Consider the following 17378-nt stretch of genomic DNA (forward strand, 5'->3'; position numbering starts at 1 on the left):
GAATTGAGACTCTAAACTAGAATTCAAATTGAGGCCCCATGCTAATAATGGAATTGAGGACTAGAATTGGGAGAAGGATATGGTGGCCCATGCCTATAATCCCAGCACTCAGGAGGCTGAGGCAGGGGGACGGCAATCAGTTCTAGGCTAGTTTGGACACATATAAATCTCAACAACAACAAAACAAAACAACAACAGCAGAACTAAATTTGGGACTCCATGCCAAAGCTAGAATTGTGGTTCCACACTGAAGCAAGAATTGTGGCTTCACAAACTGTTACCTGAGTTCTGAGTTTGATCATGTCGGCCTCCATCTGGGAATTGGACTCGTTTAGCTCCTTGATCTCTTCATCTAACTGTTTGATCTCTTCATCATTTTCTATACCTGTAAAGGCAAAATGAACATGTACTTGAAAATAGAGCAGAAACTTGGATGCTTTCTCTACTTTTTTTATATTTGGAATTGATTTGTTTGGAAAATACACCCTTGAATTAAAAAAAAAAAAAAGTCACACTTGGGTCCTTCTGTCCCATCTCAACCCCTCCTCTTAACACCAAAGCATCTAGAAAAGAAAACCAGCTGAGCTTGCAAAATGTCATGCCAACGGGCCAAACCTCCCGATTGACCAGTCAGAGCCTCAAATTTGACGCTTTGACATTGGGCAGAAGTCACAGTGCTAGACTTGGATTCTCTATGCTCCGTCTCCTCATTGTTTTCTGAACTTGGGTCTCCTTAATCACTCCCATTTTCTCCTCTGTCATCCTGGAGCACAGCCGACTTACTCAAACAAGTCCTATGTGAAGCCCATCATTGACTTGCCCAGAAGCTGGGCAGGAAGTAAGTTGACTTTTGTGTGGTGAGTGGTCCTAGATGGCAACTGCCAACATGTGAGAGCCTTGAGTGGACTCCACATGTCCATCCTGGCAAGCTCCTGCACATGGTCAAATGCAGTATCTGCAAGGATATTTTCAATACTGGCTCTGCTGTTAACACTACACCGTGAAGATTAAAGTATTTGGGATTCTCTTGCTTTTGTCCTGGTGGCCTCACACAGTTGAGTTCACACAGGGAAAAGAAGAGCAGAAGTGTTGCAGATGAACATCACAGACGTGGGATCCTGAGTCCCATTGGGCATCTGCCCCAGGATGGGATCTTTGGTCTCAAAGGACATACAACAGTCTAGGCCTCCAGGGCTCAGTGTAGGCAGAACTGATTTCATGCTTTGCAGACAGAATAATCCTGTCAGCTCAGGCCAGAGGCCAGAGATGAGAAAGAGGCAGATCTAAGAGGTGCAGCCTTAGAAGTCACCTTCAGAGAGTGAAACAAAGTTTTATGTTAAGATGAGAATGCCCAGTGCAGAAACTTTCTGATTTGGGAAGTAACTAACTCCCTACAATAGCACAGGGCTGCTGATGGAGAGAAGGAAGCTGAGAGCTAGGAAGCCTTTGTCGCCCACTCTCTCCCAGGTAGGGCTATCCTATCCAAGCTCCTTCTCCTCAAAGACCTGCGTGTCTCCCCTTGAAGTTGCTTCTTTCTCTTCTCCTTTCAACCAGTCCCTATCTAAAGGCTACTTCCTTCAGTACTGATTATCCAGTGAGCCAGACCCACAGTAACCTGTCAGAGGATGCTCGCCCCAGCTCCAGGGCTGATTGGTAAGATGTGGTGTTAAGAGTTTTGCAAGTACCTAGTGCCTGAAATGGACTCAGTACCTGTTCTCTTTCTGGCAAGGAACATGGTTCTAAATTTAGTGACCAAGAGGGCAGCAGCATTGATTCTGAGTTTCTCAAAATGGAGTTCCTGTTGCTGCCTGTTTGGAGCTGCAAGCAGAGAGCAGGCAGGTAGATGTGAGGCTTTCTAGAAGGTAGAGGCTGGTCTCCATTTCCCAAGTGCTTAGCCCTATGTTGGGCAAAAGGGAACAAGGAGGCAGGACACTGGCTGCAGATCAGGCCACACACACCACACATATGGTTATGTTTCCGGCAAGAACAGGCTACATGTTAGGGAATATTTGTGCCTATCACTAGCAAGGGAAAAAGCTTCTGCAGACAGATCCTCTTGTGCTGCCCTCAGCACCAAACCTATGAGGGAGAAGATCTGATGAAGTGGCTGGGGCTCCTTCCTGCACACTGGGAGCAGCCAATCCTGGTACACCTTAGCAGGGGTAGAAGAAAGAACTCTTGACCCAGGGTCTGAGGTCTTTTCCCAGGAAGGCCCATGTTGGAGGATGGACCTTCTGGTCTGAGGTGAGGAGCTCTTGGCTCTGGGTGGCACATTATAGTGCTTGAAGAGCTCTGTGGGTTCTTTTGGGAGCACAGAATTAGAATATGTCATGCAAGAGGGGCTAAGGTTTCTGCCTCTCTGGATTCAAGATGACCCTGGCTCCACATGGCCTCCCGCAAAGGCTAAAAGGGGAGGTAGGACAGTTCCTACCTCTTTCAGTGGATTCTAGTCACTGCAGCCTGCTTAGGTAGGTACTGAGCAACTGAGCTCAGTAACATGGATGCTGCCAGCCTCAAGGGCCCTGAGTTTTGTCGATTAATCAACAATGGACTGTTTTGTGTGCTTGTCTCCTTAGTCCATGGATCAGTACAGAACCCGTGACCTGAAGCACTATAATGCTGCCTGATGGAAGCTTCCTTGGCATACGTGTTTCCTCTGTGGGGACATTGTGGCTTCCTGCTCTCAGTTCTAGATGGTTCTTTAACTCTATGTCTGGGGGCAAAACCATCAACAAGTGCACAACAATGCAAGCATTTGGCTAGATCCTGCGAAGAAACCTGTTCGCAGTTTACTGAGGCAAGATGAATGAGTGTCCTCCCTCCACTTTGGCTAGGACCCATCAGTGCTCAGCTGCTTCCTCCCTCTCAGTATGTTGGTTTGATCCAGGTGTCCTCCATAAACTTAGGTGCTCTGAATGCTAGGTCGCCAGCTGATGGCAATTTGGGAATTAAAGTCTCCTGGAGGCTGTGTATTGTTGGGGGTGGGCTTATGGGTGTTATGGCCAGCTTCATCATACCAGTGTTTGGCACACTCTCCTGTTGCTATTGTCCCTCTGATGTTGGCCAGGGGATGATGTCCACCCTCTGCTCATGCCATTGTTTTCCCCTGCCATGATGAAGCTTCCCCTCGAGCCTATAAGCCAAAATAAACCCATTTTTTTCCCCACAAGCTGATCTTGGTCGGGTGATTTCTGCCTACAATGTAAACCTGACTGAAACACTGTGCATGTCTATAGATAACCCTAGAAGTGCCATATCATTGACTTTTGGCTTAGAAACGAATTTTAGGCCATAACTGAGTTATGCATGTAGGATCTAAGAGGCATAGAGTAAACTTTGGGGTGTTTCTAGGGCCCAGGGCTGGAAAGGATCAGTTGTCACCTACCAGATCCTTCTGAAGTCTTTATTTTCCTCAGCAACCTTTGTATGCACAGAATAGGTCTCCAGCAATAGAGACCCTTGAAGGATAATATTGGGCTTTGCAGACAGACTAAAAGGAACCATATATGGATGAACTGAGAAAGAGGAGAGGATAGGGAGGGGGTTTCTGTCTTTGCTTTCCTGACTGGAGCACCCCAAGGCTGCTTCTATGTGGGGGACTCAGGGCTGAGGGTCTGAGGGAAGAGGAAGGAAAGGGGTGGCATGGTTTCTGGAAAGCAAGTCAGCATTACAAGAGATCCTTGGGGTGTGGTTTATGTTGGAGGGAAAATGACCTTTACTATGGCCTCAGAACCATGGGCTGGAGAACTGGGTCATGGGACACACAATGATGGCTGGGCTTTGTGCCCACCAGTTGTACTGGGAAACCTGGGATGTGGTTACCGCTGCTGGCCTCCTCTGACTAGAAGTGTAATGGTTTAAATGTGGACTGTCACCCATAGCCTAATGTGTTTGTGATTAAGCTTCATACCTAATCCCCATCTTGTACAGCCTTAATGAAGGGGGATGTCACTGGGTACGGACCTTGAGATTTTACCATTCAGCCCCACTTGGCAGTATCAGGTTGGGTTCCCTCTCTGTACTTGCACCCCGCTGCTGTGGAGACGTGAGCCCAGGCTGATGGCTTTTGTCATGCTTTACCTGCCAGGATGAAGCTTCCTCTTATACTGACACTGGATACACAGTCTTTCCTTACACAAGCTGTTTCTGGTCAGGTGTTTTGTTACAGTAACGAGAATGTCAGTTCTACGAGCTGGTATATTGACTACTCAAGTGTGGTCACTGTTTCTAGCCTCTCTGACCAGCAGGCGCCCTGGAAATCTGGGGTGTGGTGACCAACATTGGCCTCTCTAACCAGCAGATGCACTGAGGACCCTGTCATTTGGTTTCTGTTTTTGGCCTCTCTCATGAGCAGGTGCACCAGACCCCAACAGGCTCTGGTTACTGTTGCTGGCCTCTCTGACCCACAGAAGCACTGGGAACCCAGGGTGTGGTTACCATTGCTGGCCCTCTGCTTGATGGTCAGCATCTGTTCTCCAGATAGCTTTGCTTTCTTCATCGCTGACGTGGCTCTTGGGCATCCTGACAAGCTGTAGAAAAGACAGAGACAGCTGTAAGCCATGAGCCTGAGCCCTGCAATGACAAACGTACTACACTGCTGTGCTTTATCAGGCCGAATGCCAGCAAAGGGCTGTCTGCGTATGTGAGAAAGAGACACCAGTGGAATGGAGGCCAGCATGTAGTCACCGGTGAGTGTGTGCGTACCATGTGTGTGCATTTGGGCACACCGTGGCCTGAAGGTGGGAACATGGTTAACTGTGACTTCCGGAGGGAGGTCTCCAGCGTGGGACTGTAAGGGTTAGGTGCATCGACTTTTGGTGTTGTGTCTCACAGAGCTGTTTGGAACTTTTGTGCAGTGACTAACGTGCTTCAAATAAAAGCTTGCTGGAATGCAGCAAACACACAAAGGTCAAATTTGACTTGATTTCAGACACATAGAAGTAGATAGAGCAGAGCAATGAAGTCTCTGTCCAGGTTCAGACATGGCCGTGGCCGTGCCCAGCCCCACTTCATGCCACCTTCACACAGGGTTGTTTCTGTTGTTATTGTTGTTTGTTTTTTGAGTTAGGGTCTTGTAGCCCAGGCTGACCTGCAATTAGTCTCAGACTGGACTCAAACTCACAGCAATTCTCCTGCCTCAGCCTTCTGAGCGCTGGGATTAGTGCTGAGGCATGTGTTACCATGCCCTCTTTTTTTTTTTTTTATGAAAGAATTCCAGGTGAAAGTTGCACAGGAAACTTTTGAAAAAAAAATTCCAGGTACAAAAATGACTACATTATTTCAGAACTATATTATTTCAGAACCACAGTTCTGAAAGCAGTTCTGCTACTTAGCTCCAGAGTCTGGTTTTGAGGTGTCCCCTGCTGTGATGGTCCATCTTTGTTGGCAGCCTGAGTCACCTAGTACACACACTTCTGGGAATGCCTGTGAGTGTTTCAGAGAGGCAACACTGAGGAGAAAAACTCCACCTTGAATGTGGGTGGCATCATTTCATGGGCTAGGGTTCCAAACTCAATAAAATGGGAAAAATGGGAAAAATGCGAAGGCAAGCTGAGAGCCCAAAAGTCTGGCTTCCTTTCTCACTGCACGTGGAATGCTTCCTGAACCACCTGTTCCTTCTCCCTGTCCTCACCCCTGACATCTGTGAGTGTGAGACGCAGCTTACCCCACCCACCCAGAGCACTGGCCCTGGGAGCACAGCTCATCTCCATGACTCTTCCTAAGAACAGTGCCCAGGCCTGGGATGCTTCTTGGAGGCCACTGTGATGGTCCTTCATCCGCACGCTGCCTCACTCTCAGCTCACGACTTCCCGTACAGGTGACTCCTCTCTGCATTTCTGCAATACTCTATCTGGTGTTACTCTCCTGCCTCTGCCCTGTGTGCTGAGCACACAACACTTCTCACCTAGCTGTCCACGGAAGAGGGCCATCCTGCTGCAGGAAGCCTCCAGCAGAACCTTCCTCCCTCCCTCCAGGCTGATTCAGGGACCCTGCAGACTCCTTAGTCATCTTCTCACATTGTTCACCTCAGGCTGTTCCCAGACCCTGAGCACGGTGCATGCGGCGGCAGCAGTGTTTGTAGACAGCATGCCTTTGATGAAGTTATATGTAATCAAAAACTGGAAAAACACTGACACCAAATGACACATTGCTTCCTCAAGATTCAGCTTCCTACATGGGTGCTTTTAGCTTCCTCTGCTTTTCCTCTCAGCTGAGGACACTGAGCTCTTAAAGGCTGGGCCTCGTGAGTCCCCAGGAGTATCCGTATTGCTTTCCCACTGAAGATTTTCAGCTCTGCTCAGTGTCTCAGCTATCACAACTGGCTCACAGGAATGTCTTGGGCAGGCCCTTGGCTCCTGGCTCAGGGAGCTGCTCCTGTCTTAGGAGTTCTCGGGGCAGCCAGACCACCTACTTCTGGGTCAGTCTCTGCTTCTGCCTGGCTCTCTGGGACTCACTGCCCAGACTCCCCAATCCTCGGTGTTTTCACTGGTAAAATGTGGGTGGAAGATAAACAGGAAGTTCTACTGTGAAGTGCTTTGAGGGCCAAACGCAGAGAAATGACATGAAGCAGCAGTCCCATGCTGCTCTTTGTCTGCCAGCTTTGGTAGCACAAGACGGTCTCACATAAGAATGAGGCTTGAGGCCTGGACAGTTGGCTTAGCAGTTAAACGCTTGCCTGTGAAGCCTAAGGAACCCAGTTCGAGGCTCAATTCCCCAGGACCCACGTTAGCCAGGTGCACAAGGGGGCGCACGCGTCTGGAGTTCGTTTGCAGTGGCTGGTGGCCCTGGCGCACCCATTCTCTCCCTCTCTCTTTGCCTCTTTCTCTCTCTCAAATAAATACATAATAAAAATAAACAAAAAAAAAGAATGAGATTTGAACCAGAGTTTGGGAAACTAAATTAGGAAAAAAAGGCAGACTCAAAGAAAGGTGCATTCTGCTCAAACACACCTCCTTTGTGTCCCACCATTTCTGTTCATTGAGTACACCATCAGTGAGTACAGGTCAAATTTGGAAATGAAGTCTGAATGTCTTGGCTCAGACCTCTGGGTGGTGCCGGGCTCCCTGAGAACTACTGCCATCTGGTGGTCAATCACGCTGTATCACCCCACCGCCCCCGCCCCTCTTTGCCTGGCAGTCTGGGACTGGTGCGTTGGTCTGGCCCAGGGTTGTGGAAGACCGACCGTGCACATACCCACCTGGCCCAGGAAAGAAGCCCGGGCTGGCCTTACTGCTACAGAGTGAGTGCTAAGCAGAAACCTCAGCCAGTTGTGGAAACTCTCAAATTAAGATGAATGATTTTTGAGCCTTGGTTTGTGATCTCAGTGACAGGAAGTTCAGGGCAGCATGTGGTTAATGGCCATTCCTCACTGTGTGCCGGGAGGAGGGGTGCAGGCATCTGGCACCGATATCAGAGTAGGATCCAGCAAGGGCTATAGTGGCTGCAAAGGAGTTCTAGAGGCTTCACACTTTTTACCAAGACACCTGTCCTTGGGCTTCACTTGGAGAACATTCTGCGGCACACTTGGTAGGCAAACTTTCCGGGGGAGTGTGGTCAGGACGTGCATTGTCCAGGGGGTGGAGGGACATGCATCAGAAAGGAAAATACGTGATCTGGAAGAAATCCTGGGCTGTGTGACTCAGACACAGCTGCTGCCGGTGAACTTTGTTCTCTACACAGACTAAAGGTGGGGAGAGAGCTTGCTCAGAGCCCTGGAGTCTGGGGGACCCTGGAGGAAGTCAGGCTTCCAGACACAGTCCCTGGTGCTCCACTCACTGTCATTGCTCTCTGGCTCTCTGATTGCACAGTTACCCAGAGCTCTCGCGATGTAATCACGCTTCCATGATACACGCTGTGAGCCATGACTGTGCGCACTGTAGCCCTGCCGGGGCTTCTCCGTGTCCAGTGCCATCTCCGCTGGTAACAGGCAGAGGGAGTGAGCCTGCTCCCTAGTGGGAACAGTGATCAGGGGATAGGAAGGTGCTGTCTGAGCTCATGGAATTTTTTTTTTTCCTTATTCATGAATCTCCTCCTAGCTCAGTGGGAGGAGAGCCCTGTCATTCCCTTCTCAATTTGGAGAAGCCCCCAACTCTGTGCAAGAAGCCCCAGAGTCAGTGTGTGTGGGAGGGGAACTTTCTGGAAGAGGCTCCTCTGTCTCAGGCAGCTGGGTCATGTAGGGGCAGAGGTGGCCTGGTGTCTGGAAGTGACACCTGTCACATGACCAGCTCAGGGACTCAGAGACTCATAGCTGTGTTGTCCCCCTTGCATTTTGCATGATTTTATTTGTCGGGGAGACGTTCTCCCTACCAGGGTGAGGAGCTTGTGAGGCCTCCCTCATTTCTTTAGTAGCCACTGTTCTGTGTCTCTGGAAGGGACAGCCACCTCCACACAGGTCCAGGGCCGATGCGGCAGTCCTCCCAGCACAGCTTCAACAGGCACAGGAGCGGGCGGAGGGGAGATGCGGGTCCTTTCCCTGCCCAGATGAAACTTAGAGCCCAGCCTAGATGGGAGAAATGTTCAGCTCCACAGGAGAGTGGTGAGCGAGGTTTCCAAAAGGCTGGAGTTGAGTGAACTACTTCGATCACCAAAATGCCTTAAAGGTTGAGACCTCAAAATAAGACTTCTTCTCCGGAGTGTTTCCCAAGAGAAATATCACGTCAGAGCGCCCAGCTGGGGTCTGGTCAGTAAAGCCAGCCAGGCCTGACTCAGGCTTAGGGCAAGTTCCAGGCTCCCATGGTCGGAGTGGCATTTTCGGCCTCTGTGTGGGCATTTGTTCTTCCAGCAGCCCTTGCTATGCTGCAGGCAGACTGTGCAGAAAGCTCGGGCACAGTGTGTACCAGAATTTGCTGTGTGACCACTCAGGTTCCCCTGGCTCAGGCTGCCAGGTGGGAGGCCCCTGTCAACCTTCTCAGTTTCATAAACAAATGTCGTTCTCAAAACTCCAGGAGAGCAGCTGCACGCAGACGGCTTTCCTTCAATGCCGAGCAGTTGGTACTTGCCCAAGAGGCCAGTTTTGGTGGCTTGAGTGATTATGTAAACAGTGTGGGGATGTAAAATACCCTGCTAGGAGCAGGCATGGTGGTGCAGGTGGCAGGAGGATCTCCTGTTCAAGTACAGCCTCTGCTAGATAGAGAGGCCATAACTGAAAACAAAAAAGGAGCCCTGTGTAGGCCCTAAATTTAGTATTCACACTCATTCCTGCAACAGAGAGCATTTGTGTAGCACCCCAAGTGCAGAAACAATTGCTAGATGAAAGGGGTCACAATACCAGTGGTGGTGGTGCTCCTTGGACCCCACTATGATGCCAGGTTACAGCATGTGGCCCAACCCCAGCTTGAGCCCTCTGTCCCCCTGTGGCATTCTGCACTCACCCTGAGAGACAGGTATTTCGGCAGGGTTCCTGGGGAGCAGGGCAGTGTGCAAGAGTGTGTGCCACCTAGAGGCACGTGGAGGCGAAGCCACACCATTGTTCTAGCTTGTCCCTAGCTTGTTTCTCTCTTCTCTCCCTCTTTCTCATCCTCCCTTCCCCTCTCTCTCCCTTCTTCTCTCCCTCTGCCCTTTCCTTCCTTTCCCTCTCCTACCTCTCCTTTGTGACAAAATATATTTGTTGGCAAGGAGGGAGAGAGAAAGAGACAGTGAGAGAGAAAGAGTGAGAAGAGTGTATGGGTATGCCAGGGCATCTTGCAAATGAACTCCAGATGGATGTGCCACTTTGTACTTCTGGCTTTACATGGGTACTAGGGAATTGAACCTAGGCTGTCAGGTTTTTCAAGCAGACACTTTAACAGGTGAGCCATATCCCCAGCCCTCACCTCTCTTTCTGTCTCTCTCCTGTTCCTGAGTTCAAACTTTCATAACCATAACTTGTTCTATGGGTCAGTGTGAAAAGGCTACAGTTCCTGGGTGTTTAGCGCAATGCTCTGCACACTGTTGCTGAGGGTGTTTTGTAGTGATGGACACACACCCTCAGTTCATTTCAGCCAAGAGGGTTGTGCTGCACACTGTGGGACTTGGTGGTTCAGCTGACAAACCTTGTGGGGTTCCCTGGGGAAAACTTCACTTAGGATGGCAGGGTCAGCACCTGCCAGAGGGTTCCCAGCCTACTTACTGTTGGCCCCACAGAATCGTGCAGGTTGGCTGGCTCAGGCTGTTCAGGCCTGGAGAAGGAACCCCTTCAGGGAATGGTTCTGTCCACACTGCCTAGGGGATCTGCTTTGCTGAGGAGCCTGACTAGAAGGATGCCTGTCCCCATTTTCCTGGTTACTTAGTGAGGCCTTTCCCCCAGAATACTCAAGATCTTTGCCCTGAGAATGCGGCTTGTTTTATTTCTTGGGTAATTTTCTCTCTTCCATTATCTGTTATCTCAGCCTTTCAGGAACTCTCAGTGGTTGTCACTAAACATCCTGAATTGTTATTTTACTTTTGAAATATATTTTATCATCTTTCCTTATCGCTTTACTTTATTTTATTTTTGGCTTTTCGAGGTAGGGCCTCACTGTAGCCCAGGCTGACCTGGAATTCACTATGTAGTCTCAGGGTGACCTGAAACTCATGGTAATCTTCCTACCTCTGCCTCCTGAGTGCTGGGATTAAAGGCGTGCACCACCACAACTGGCCATTATTGCTTCATTTTATGTGAGACTTCCTACAGTTTTCATCTTCACTTAATAACTAATCTTTTATTGTACTTAATCATTTTTAAGATACATTTTTCCCTGGGATTCTAGACACAATAAATTGAATGTTTTTTTTTCTATTCTTTTCTGATTGGTGACAAATTATAGGTTTAAAAAAAGATTTCTTTCTTCTGTTTGCTTTCTCTGAGTTTTCCCTTTCCTTTTTGGGTTTGTTTATTGCTTTTGGCATCTATTGTCTAACCTCGTGTTCTTAAATGGCTGTGATCCCTGGCTACACTCAGCCCTTGCAGGCGCCAGTGACCATCGCTGCATCTTCCCTGATGCCAGCTCTAGAGAAATTGGCCCCTGTGTCCAGAGAGGCTGGGCATGGTGTGGACTGCAACGTCACGAGAGTGGTCAGTCACCTCAAGCTGGGATCTGGAGGCAGAGGGAGGAGGCTGGGCAATGCTGCTCCAATGTACTTACTCTTCTTGTCTGCACAGTGACCTGTCTGTTTGCTGCTGGCAGAGCACCTGCCTCAGTGTTTGCCCTTTGCTAAGGTGCAGGCGTGTGGCTCTCTTGCCCTTGTGGAGTTTTAGCTGGTCTTTGTTTCCATACCCTCTGCCTCCTCATGCTCAGAGGACTGTGGTTGTTGGGAATAGCACAGAGTGCTCATGCCTTCCTCCTTTTCTCCTTTCTTCCCGGTCCCATCTCTCATCTTCACCTCCTTGGGCTGGCAGCCGCTCGCTGAATCTTGGACCACCCTTTGCAGTCCCAGTATTTTCAGATGTGATGGTGTGCTCTTCCTTCTTACGTAAATTGTTTTGTGCTTTACCTTGCAGGTTTATGAGAGGTAGGTATAGATTCAATGTACATAAATGTCTTCAGTCTATTGAGTTTGATCAAGATTTCATTAGTGATGATACTCAAAACCATTTACTGGAGCAAGATCGCACACACACACACACACACACACACACACACACACACACACACACGGTGGCCAAATAGCTTGCTCTTATCTTCCCTTTCCAGTGGTCTATATAGCAGAGTGCAAGTTGTACCCAATATTGGGCACCTTACTCCTCATGGAGCCAGTGTTTATTGGAGTATTGCCTGAACACCTTGGCCAGGTGTGCTGGTCGTGGGCTGGAGGCAGAAGTGTGGCAGCAGTTCCCCTGAGAGACCTCAGACTCTCTTCATCCAGGGTAGGATGACTGCTGGCAACAAGCTGACTCAAAAAGAAAGCTCAACTGTGGGCAGCCCTGTGTGATGTGTTTTCAGGGCAAAAGCTTGTCTCGCTACGACTCTGAGTCCTCCAGAGCTTACCACCAGACGACTCTCCAGACAGCATGGCCAGGTTCCCTCTCCTTTTTTCTCCCTTGGCTGTCCTCCAGGCTCAGAGCCGGGCTTCGTGGTTGGAGACTGCCAGGTCTCCCACAAGGACAGGCTGATAGCCCAACTCCTGGGCTCTGTGGGCATGGACTTGGAAACGGAATCTTTAAGGACAAGATCGGGTGACCATGGACCCTAATCCAACACGGCCAGACATGGGCAATGTGGACACAGGCAGGAGGGGGAGGCTATGCGGGGATGGCGGGGGCCATGCCTGGTGTGACCGTTCAGAGCTGGAGAAGCAGGAGTCCTGCTGCTCAAGCAGGGTTCAGGTGCCCAGCACCAGCACTGGAAGGAGGTTTTGGGATTTAAACGGCGCAGTGATGGTTTGCTGGGTGACTCTTGGTGAGGCAGCAGCGTTCATGGAAATGCTCCCATGCTGCTACTCTCCCTGCGTGAATAGTGACGATCCCGAGGGCATGTCCTAGGACTGCTCAGGCAAGGGGTTTGCATGCGGTGGGCAGGTGCGGTGGCTGTGGCTGTGGGGATGGGAGCGGTTGTTGCGGGGGTGCTGGTTAGAATGGTTGTGGCGATCAGCACCATCACTGCAACCATCACAGCCACCACCACGAATACCACAGCCCCCGTGACCACAAACACCGCCACCAGTGCTTCTAGCACGGCAGCCAGCAAACCGCTACGGCGCCCTCATAACTACAATACGACTGTAACCACGGCAAAACCCAACCATTTAGAGGAATCAGAAGATTTAGCTCCACATGAATTATTAGGACTTCAAAAGTTTTTGTCTTCTATTGAAATGAATTCACATAGTGGACACGTTAGGACCAGATATCAAGTTTTTGAATGTATGAGGTACTGGAGATGGAACCTAGAATTTGACACATGCCGGACAAATCTCTACCCCTGAGCCACCTCCCCAAGCTCTTAAGACTTGAAGTTTCTGAAAGACCAGATTCTCCCCATGGTCACTAGAGATAAACATATCCATTTGCTTGTGTGGTAGTTTGAGTCAGATGTCGCCTGTAAACTCATGTGTTGTCAATGCTTGGTCCTCAGGTGGTGGCAATTGGGAGGTGGGGCCTTGCTGGAGAAGGTGTGCTGCTGGGGACAGACTCTGGGTGTTATAACCCAGCTTCCCCTTTGCCAGAGCTCAGCTCAATCTCCTGCTACTATTTTCTACCTGTTGTGGCAGAGGTGATGTCCTGCCTCATCCAGTCCCTGCCCTCATAAAGCTTTCTCTCTAGACTAGGCCAAAACAAACCCATTTCTCCCATCAGCTGATTTTGGTTGGGCACTTTGTCCCAGTAATTGAAAGTAATGACAACAGCTGGTATAGTTAATTTTTGCTTGTGAGTTCATTTTCCTTATAAATTTATAAGATTGAGTTTGGGGAAGTGGCAGACTCAGGGTCAGTCAGAGACGGTGGCCAGATACTGCCCATGACAGAATACTCAGGTAGCCCCAAAATGTCTAGGTCAGATGTACAATCCATACCCAACTTTCTCCCACTGAGTGTAGTTGGGCAGTCAGGGGACATGGTGTGAGACCCCATCTCTCCTGACTGGGGGAGAGCCAGGTTGTCGGTTGTGGAGGGTGGGGCAGTAGCCAGGGAGCAGTATTAGTTATGAGTGGCTTTGCTGCCAACATGAACAGGGTCTTGAATCCTCACGTCCAAGGAGCTGGATTCTGCTAAGAGCCTGAAGGGGTTTGATGAGGACCTGACCCCAAGGAGGTGTAGTTTTGCAGATGCTGGGGTGCCCTGCCTGGGCCAGACTGACTCCCCCCTGCAGAAACCCACTAGGGGCAAGCAGAGTACTGCTCAGAAACCAATGCGGAAGACTACTCAGAGCCGGGCCAGCTGCCCATCCGCTTTGCAGGCTCGGTGGGCGCGTGCGTGCTGTCCCTCCACTTTTGTCCTGTACTGATGAGGCCCTGGGGAGGGCGGGGTGAGACGGTGAATTCGAAAGTGCTTTAGGAGAAAAAGTCCCACAAAAATAAAGCATGGTTTGGGTTCCACTCACTGTCAACGCTTTGCCAAATGCTCTGCTGCTTCAGGCAGGAAGGTCAAACAGATGTGACCTGTGGCTTTCGAACTTTTCATGGGGCCCCGAGGGATGCGTGATGTGAGACAGATGTTGGATCTGAGCTTTTCCCTACCAAGTGCTTTCCAGCAAACACTGGAAGATGGAGATTAAGCAAAGGGAGCTGAGAGGAAGAGCTCTCAGAGGCTGTGGTAGAAGAGGCCTCCTGTGTAAAGGGTCAGTGCAGATGAGGAGGCTTGGTGTGGCTCCGCCCCTAAGAGGGACGCCCGCCCAGGAATATAGCAGGGAGTCTGACTCCAGAAGGTAGTGAATGCAAATGTCCCAAGGGTTTTCTCATCAAGACGAACTAGTAAATCAACTGTGCTTGGAAACCTGCCCCAAGGTTCAAAAGCGAAGGTGGAATTTGGGAGGAGGCATGGGAAAGAATGAAATTCTTCAATGCCCACAGGTCACCACGGAGTTGGTGAGCCCCAGTCTTTCCCCTGCAGGTACTATAATATGGAAGGTGCACTCACAGGATCTTGCTTTGAGATCCCAGCCCCTTAGGAAAACCCAGGTGTGGCTGAGAGAATGGTTCTACTGTGCTCAGAGTGCACACCACCTGCCCGGTCTCCCCAAGCACCAAAGCAGAATATATTACTTCTGTCTTTCCTCAAGATACTCTGCCCAGGTGGCCCCAGGGCTGATGCTGAAAGAATACGGGCACAAAGAGGGGCCCAGGTGATCTCCCCAGAGCAGGAGCCCAGCAGAACCCTGGGCCTGTTTTCTCTCTCTGTCTCATGGGGCCTTTATCCAGGAGGATACCAGCCTCCTTAGACTCCATCTCTCCTCCAGGTCCTGCAGACCAGAACAATGGCCCTTGTGCTGTGAAACCTAATATGGCCTTCCAAACAAAAACCTCTCCCTTGTGGCCGATCCCCTCGCAGTGTGCTCCTTTCCCCACCATTTGGCCCCACTGAGGTCGAGGAGCTCCGAGGAGAGAGGGGGGAGGTGAGTGTCTAGAGAGGACTGAAGAGGGCATGGGTTTCACTCCAGAGGCAGCCTGGGGCCTGCGAGCTCAGGTACTGCAGGGCTCAGAGTGTCTAGAGCCAGGAACTCGCTCCCTGGTGTGTGGAATCTGGGCTGCTCATCAGAGGCCTGAGCAGAGTGTAGGAGGTGCTTCCTTTGTTTACTGGCTCTGATCTTATTATAACTTCTCTGACCCCCAATGAGGATATGCCAGAGACACTTATGTCCCTCCCTTTGGTTATTATATCAAAATAGTGCACCCAAAGAAACTAGAATTTCCCGAGGAATTTCATCCTGGGAGAGGGAGAAGGCTAAAGCCTGGTGCCAACCAGAGGAGAAACTTGTTTCCATGAAAGAGATTTCACACCGTTCTGACAACTTGTCAGATCCCCTTGCAAGGGGAGACTGGAGCCCAGATAATGGTCTGTCAGGTATGGGTGGGACCACATTTTGACCTGTACTACTTAGTTCCATATTCCTCTGGCCATCTACTTAAACTAAAAACTCTTGACGGGACCCTGAAGATGAACTTGCAGGGGGACAGAGGGAGGGCTTTAGATATCTTTGTCCCTCTTCCCAATTAAATACATCTCCTTTTCACTCTTGTTTTTTTTAAACAGGCTTAAATTGAGGACAGGTGGCAAACCTGGCTTGTTAGAGGCTGTTCAGATACAGGCTCTGACTAATAACTCTGGCAAGAGTTTGAACATGGCATTGTTCACCATAACAGGGAGAAGAAGGACTCTCCTGTATTGCTGGCAGACAGGGATGCATCTTCCCACTGGGCTCAAGGCTGTGGCGTTACTAAAGAGGACAGGTAGGGAGGAGGTCCATTTTACTCCAGAGACAAGGAGTGATCTGTCCTCTGAGGCTAAGAGCAGAGGCCTAGCAGTGAAATGCATGCTCCTAGCAGTTGTTTCTGGCATGCCAGCCTCCTGGTAGAGTCCGGCGCTAGGTTGTAAGGACAGACAATGCCATATGCCAGAGCAGCCCTGGTTAAGGCCCAGCTTTTCTGCCATCTAGTTGGGAGCTCACAGAAGGGGACTTGATCTCTTCCACATCGCTTTCTCATCTTTTAAAAAGGAACTGTTCTGGTCTGCAGCTTGGTGGATGCTTTGGTGTTTGCTCAGCATCAGAGCACAAGGCTCTTCCTTGGGTGGCTTGGAGACCTGCACCTGCTCGCCTCCTTCTCTCCCCTCCGTCTGTGGGCTGACCTCGTGCCCTGCACTACCTCCAGTCAGCGCTTAGTTGCTTTGGTTCTGGCTCCTCTCTGCTGGGGATGGAGAAACGACCTGCGTGGATGGTGCTGCCCGTGCCTGAGGGGTGCTCCACTACCCCTCTCCAGGAATAAGCCTTTTAGCCGGCTAGTGTTTGCAGCCTCCCAACTGAAGGCCTAAGTGAGAGGATGGAGTAGAATCAACTCCCAGAGGTAGTTGCTGTTGTGACCTCTTGGGTTTGTTAAGGTTCTGAGTAAAGAGGAACCAAGCATTCTAGGAAAGCTCTGTCTTAGAACCACAGCCAAGCAGGTAGACTCATGGCACAGCCAGGGCCTAGAGGGTCTGTAAGGAAAACATCTGACAAAAGATAAGACTGGAGGGCTGGAGAGATTGCTCAGTGGTTAAGGCACTTGACTGAAAAACCTAAGGTCTGGGGTTCAATTCCCCAGTACCCACATAAAGCCAGATTCACAGACTGGTGCCTGTGTCTAGAGTCTATTGCAATGGCTAGTGACCCTGGCATGGCCATTCTCTCTTTATTTGCCTCTTTCTCTGTGTCAAATAAATAGACTATTTTTTAAACGATAGGACTTGATTCTAAAATATTTTCTCTTAGAGTTAAAATCTGAAATTTGGGGCTGGAATGGAGGCTTAGCAGTTAAGATACTTGCCTATGAAGTCTTAGGACTCAGGTTTTATTCCCCGCTACTCACGTAAGCCAGATGCACATGATGGCACATGTGTCTGGAGTTCCTTTGCACTGGCTAGATGCCCTGGCATACCCATTCTCTTTCTACCTGCCTCTTTTTCTCTCAAATAAAATATGTTTTTTTAAACATCTAAAATTTAATTTTAAAGAGCCTTCTTCACTTTACTTAAACAGTATTAGAGATGAAACAAAAGTAAGTTAGAATATCACTACATTGTCCCTCCAAATCAGAGGAGAATGGTTCTAAGACCTCCAAATATCAAAACCAACACTAGCTCAAGTTCCTTTTATAAAATGGGTCATTGTTTACATATAACCTTTACAATTCTTCCTTCTACTTTTAAACATTAATTTTTTTTTTTTTGTGGTACTGGAATGGAACCTAATACCTTTCTCAAGTCAAGCAAATGCCATATCGCTAAACTGT

At 49.6% G+C, this 17378-nt stretch overlaps 1 protein-coding gene across 15 annotated transcripts in view; it reads right to left on the reverse strand.

Moving 5' to 3' along the window:
* Positions 1-17378, reverse strand: part of Myt1l (myelin transcription factor 1 like) — a 456412-nt gene that overhangs the window by 10622 nt on the left and 428412 nt on the right. For 12 of the 15 annotated variants that reach the window (XM_045143668.1, XM_045143670.1, XM_045143672.1 and 9 more), the window contains 2 exons: positions 4438-4529; positions 276-385 (listed from right to left, as the gene is read on the reverse strand). In XM_045143668.1, coding sequence (XP_044999603.1) covers positions 276-385; positions 4438-4529 — 202 coding nt within the window. The remainder of the gene's footprint in view (positions 1-275; positions 386-4437; positions 4530-17378) is intronic. The other 3 variants (XM_045143678.1, XM_045143673.1, XM_045143675.1) reach the window with 1 other exon arrangement.

This window comes from Jaculus jaculus, chromosome 2 (assembly GCF_020740685.1).
Source record: "Jaculus jaculus isolate mJacJac1 chromosome 2, mJacJac1.mat.Y.cur, whole genome shotgun sequence".
In the NCBI taxonomy this organism is placed as follows: Eukaryota; Metazoa; Chordata; class Mammalia; order Rodentia; family Dipodidae; genus Jaculus; species Jaculus jaculus.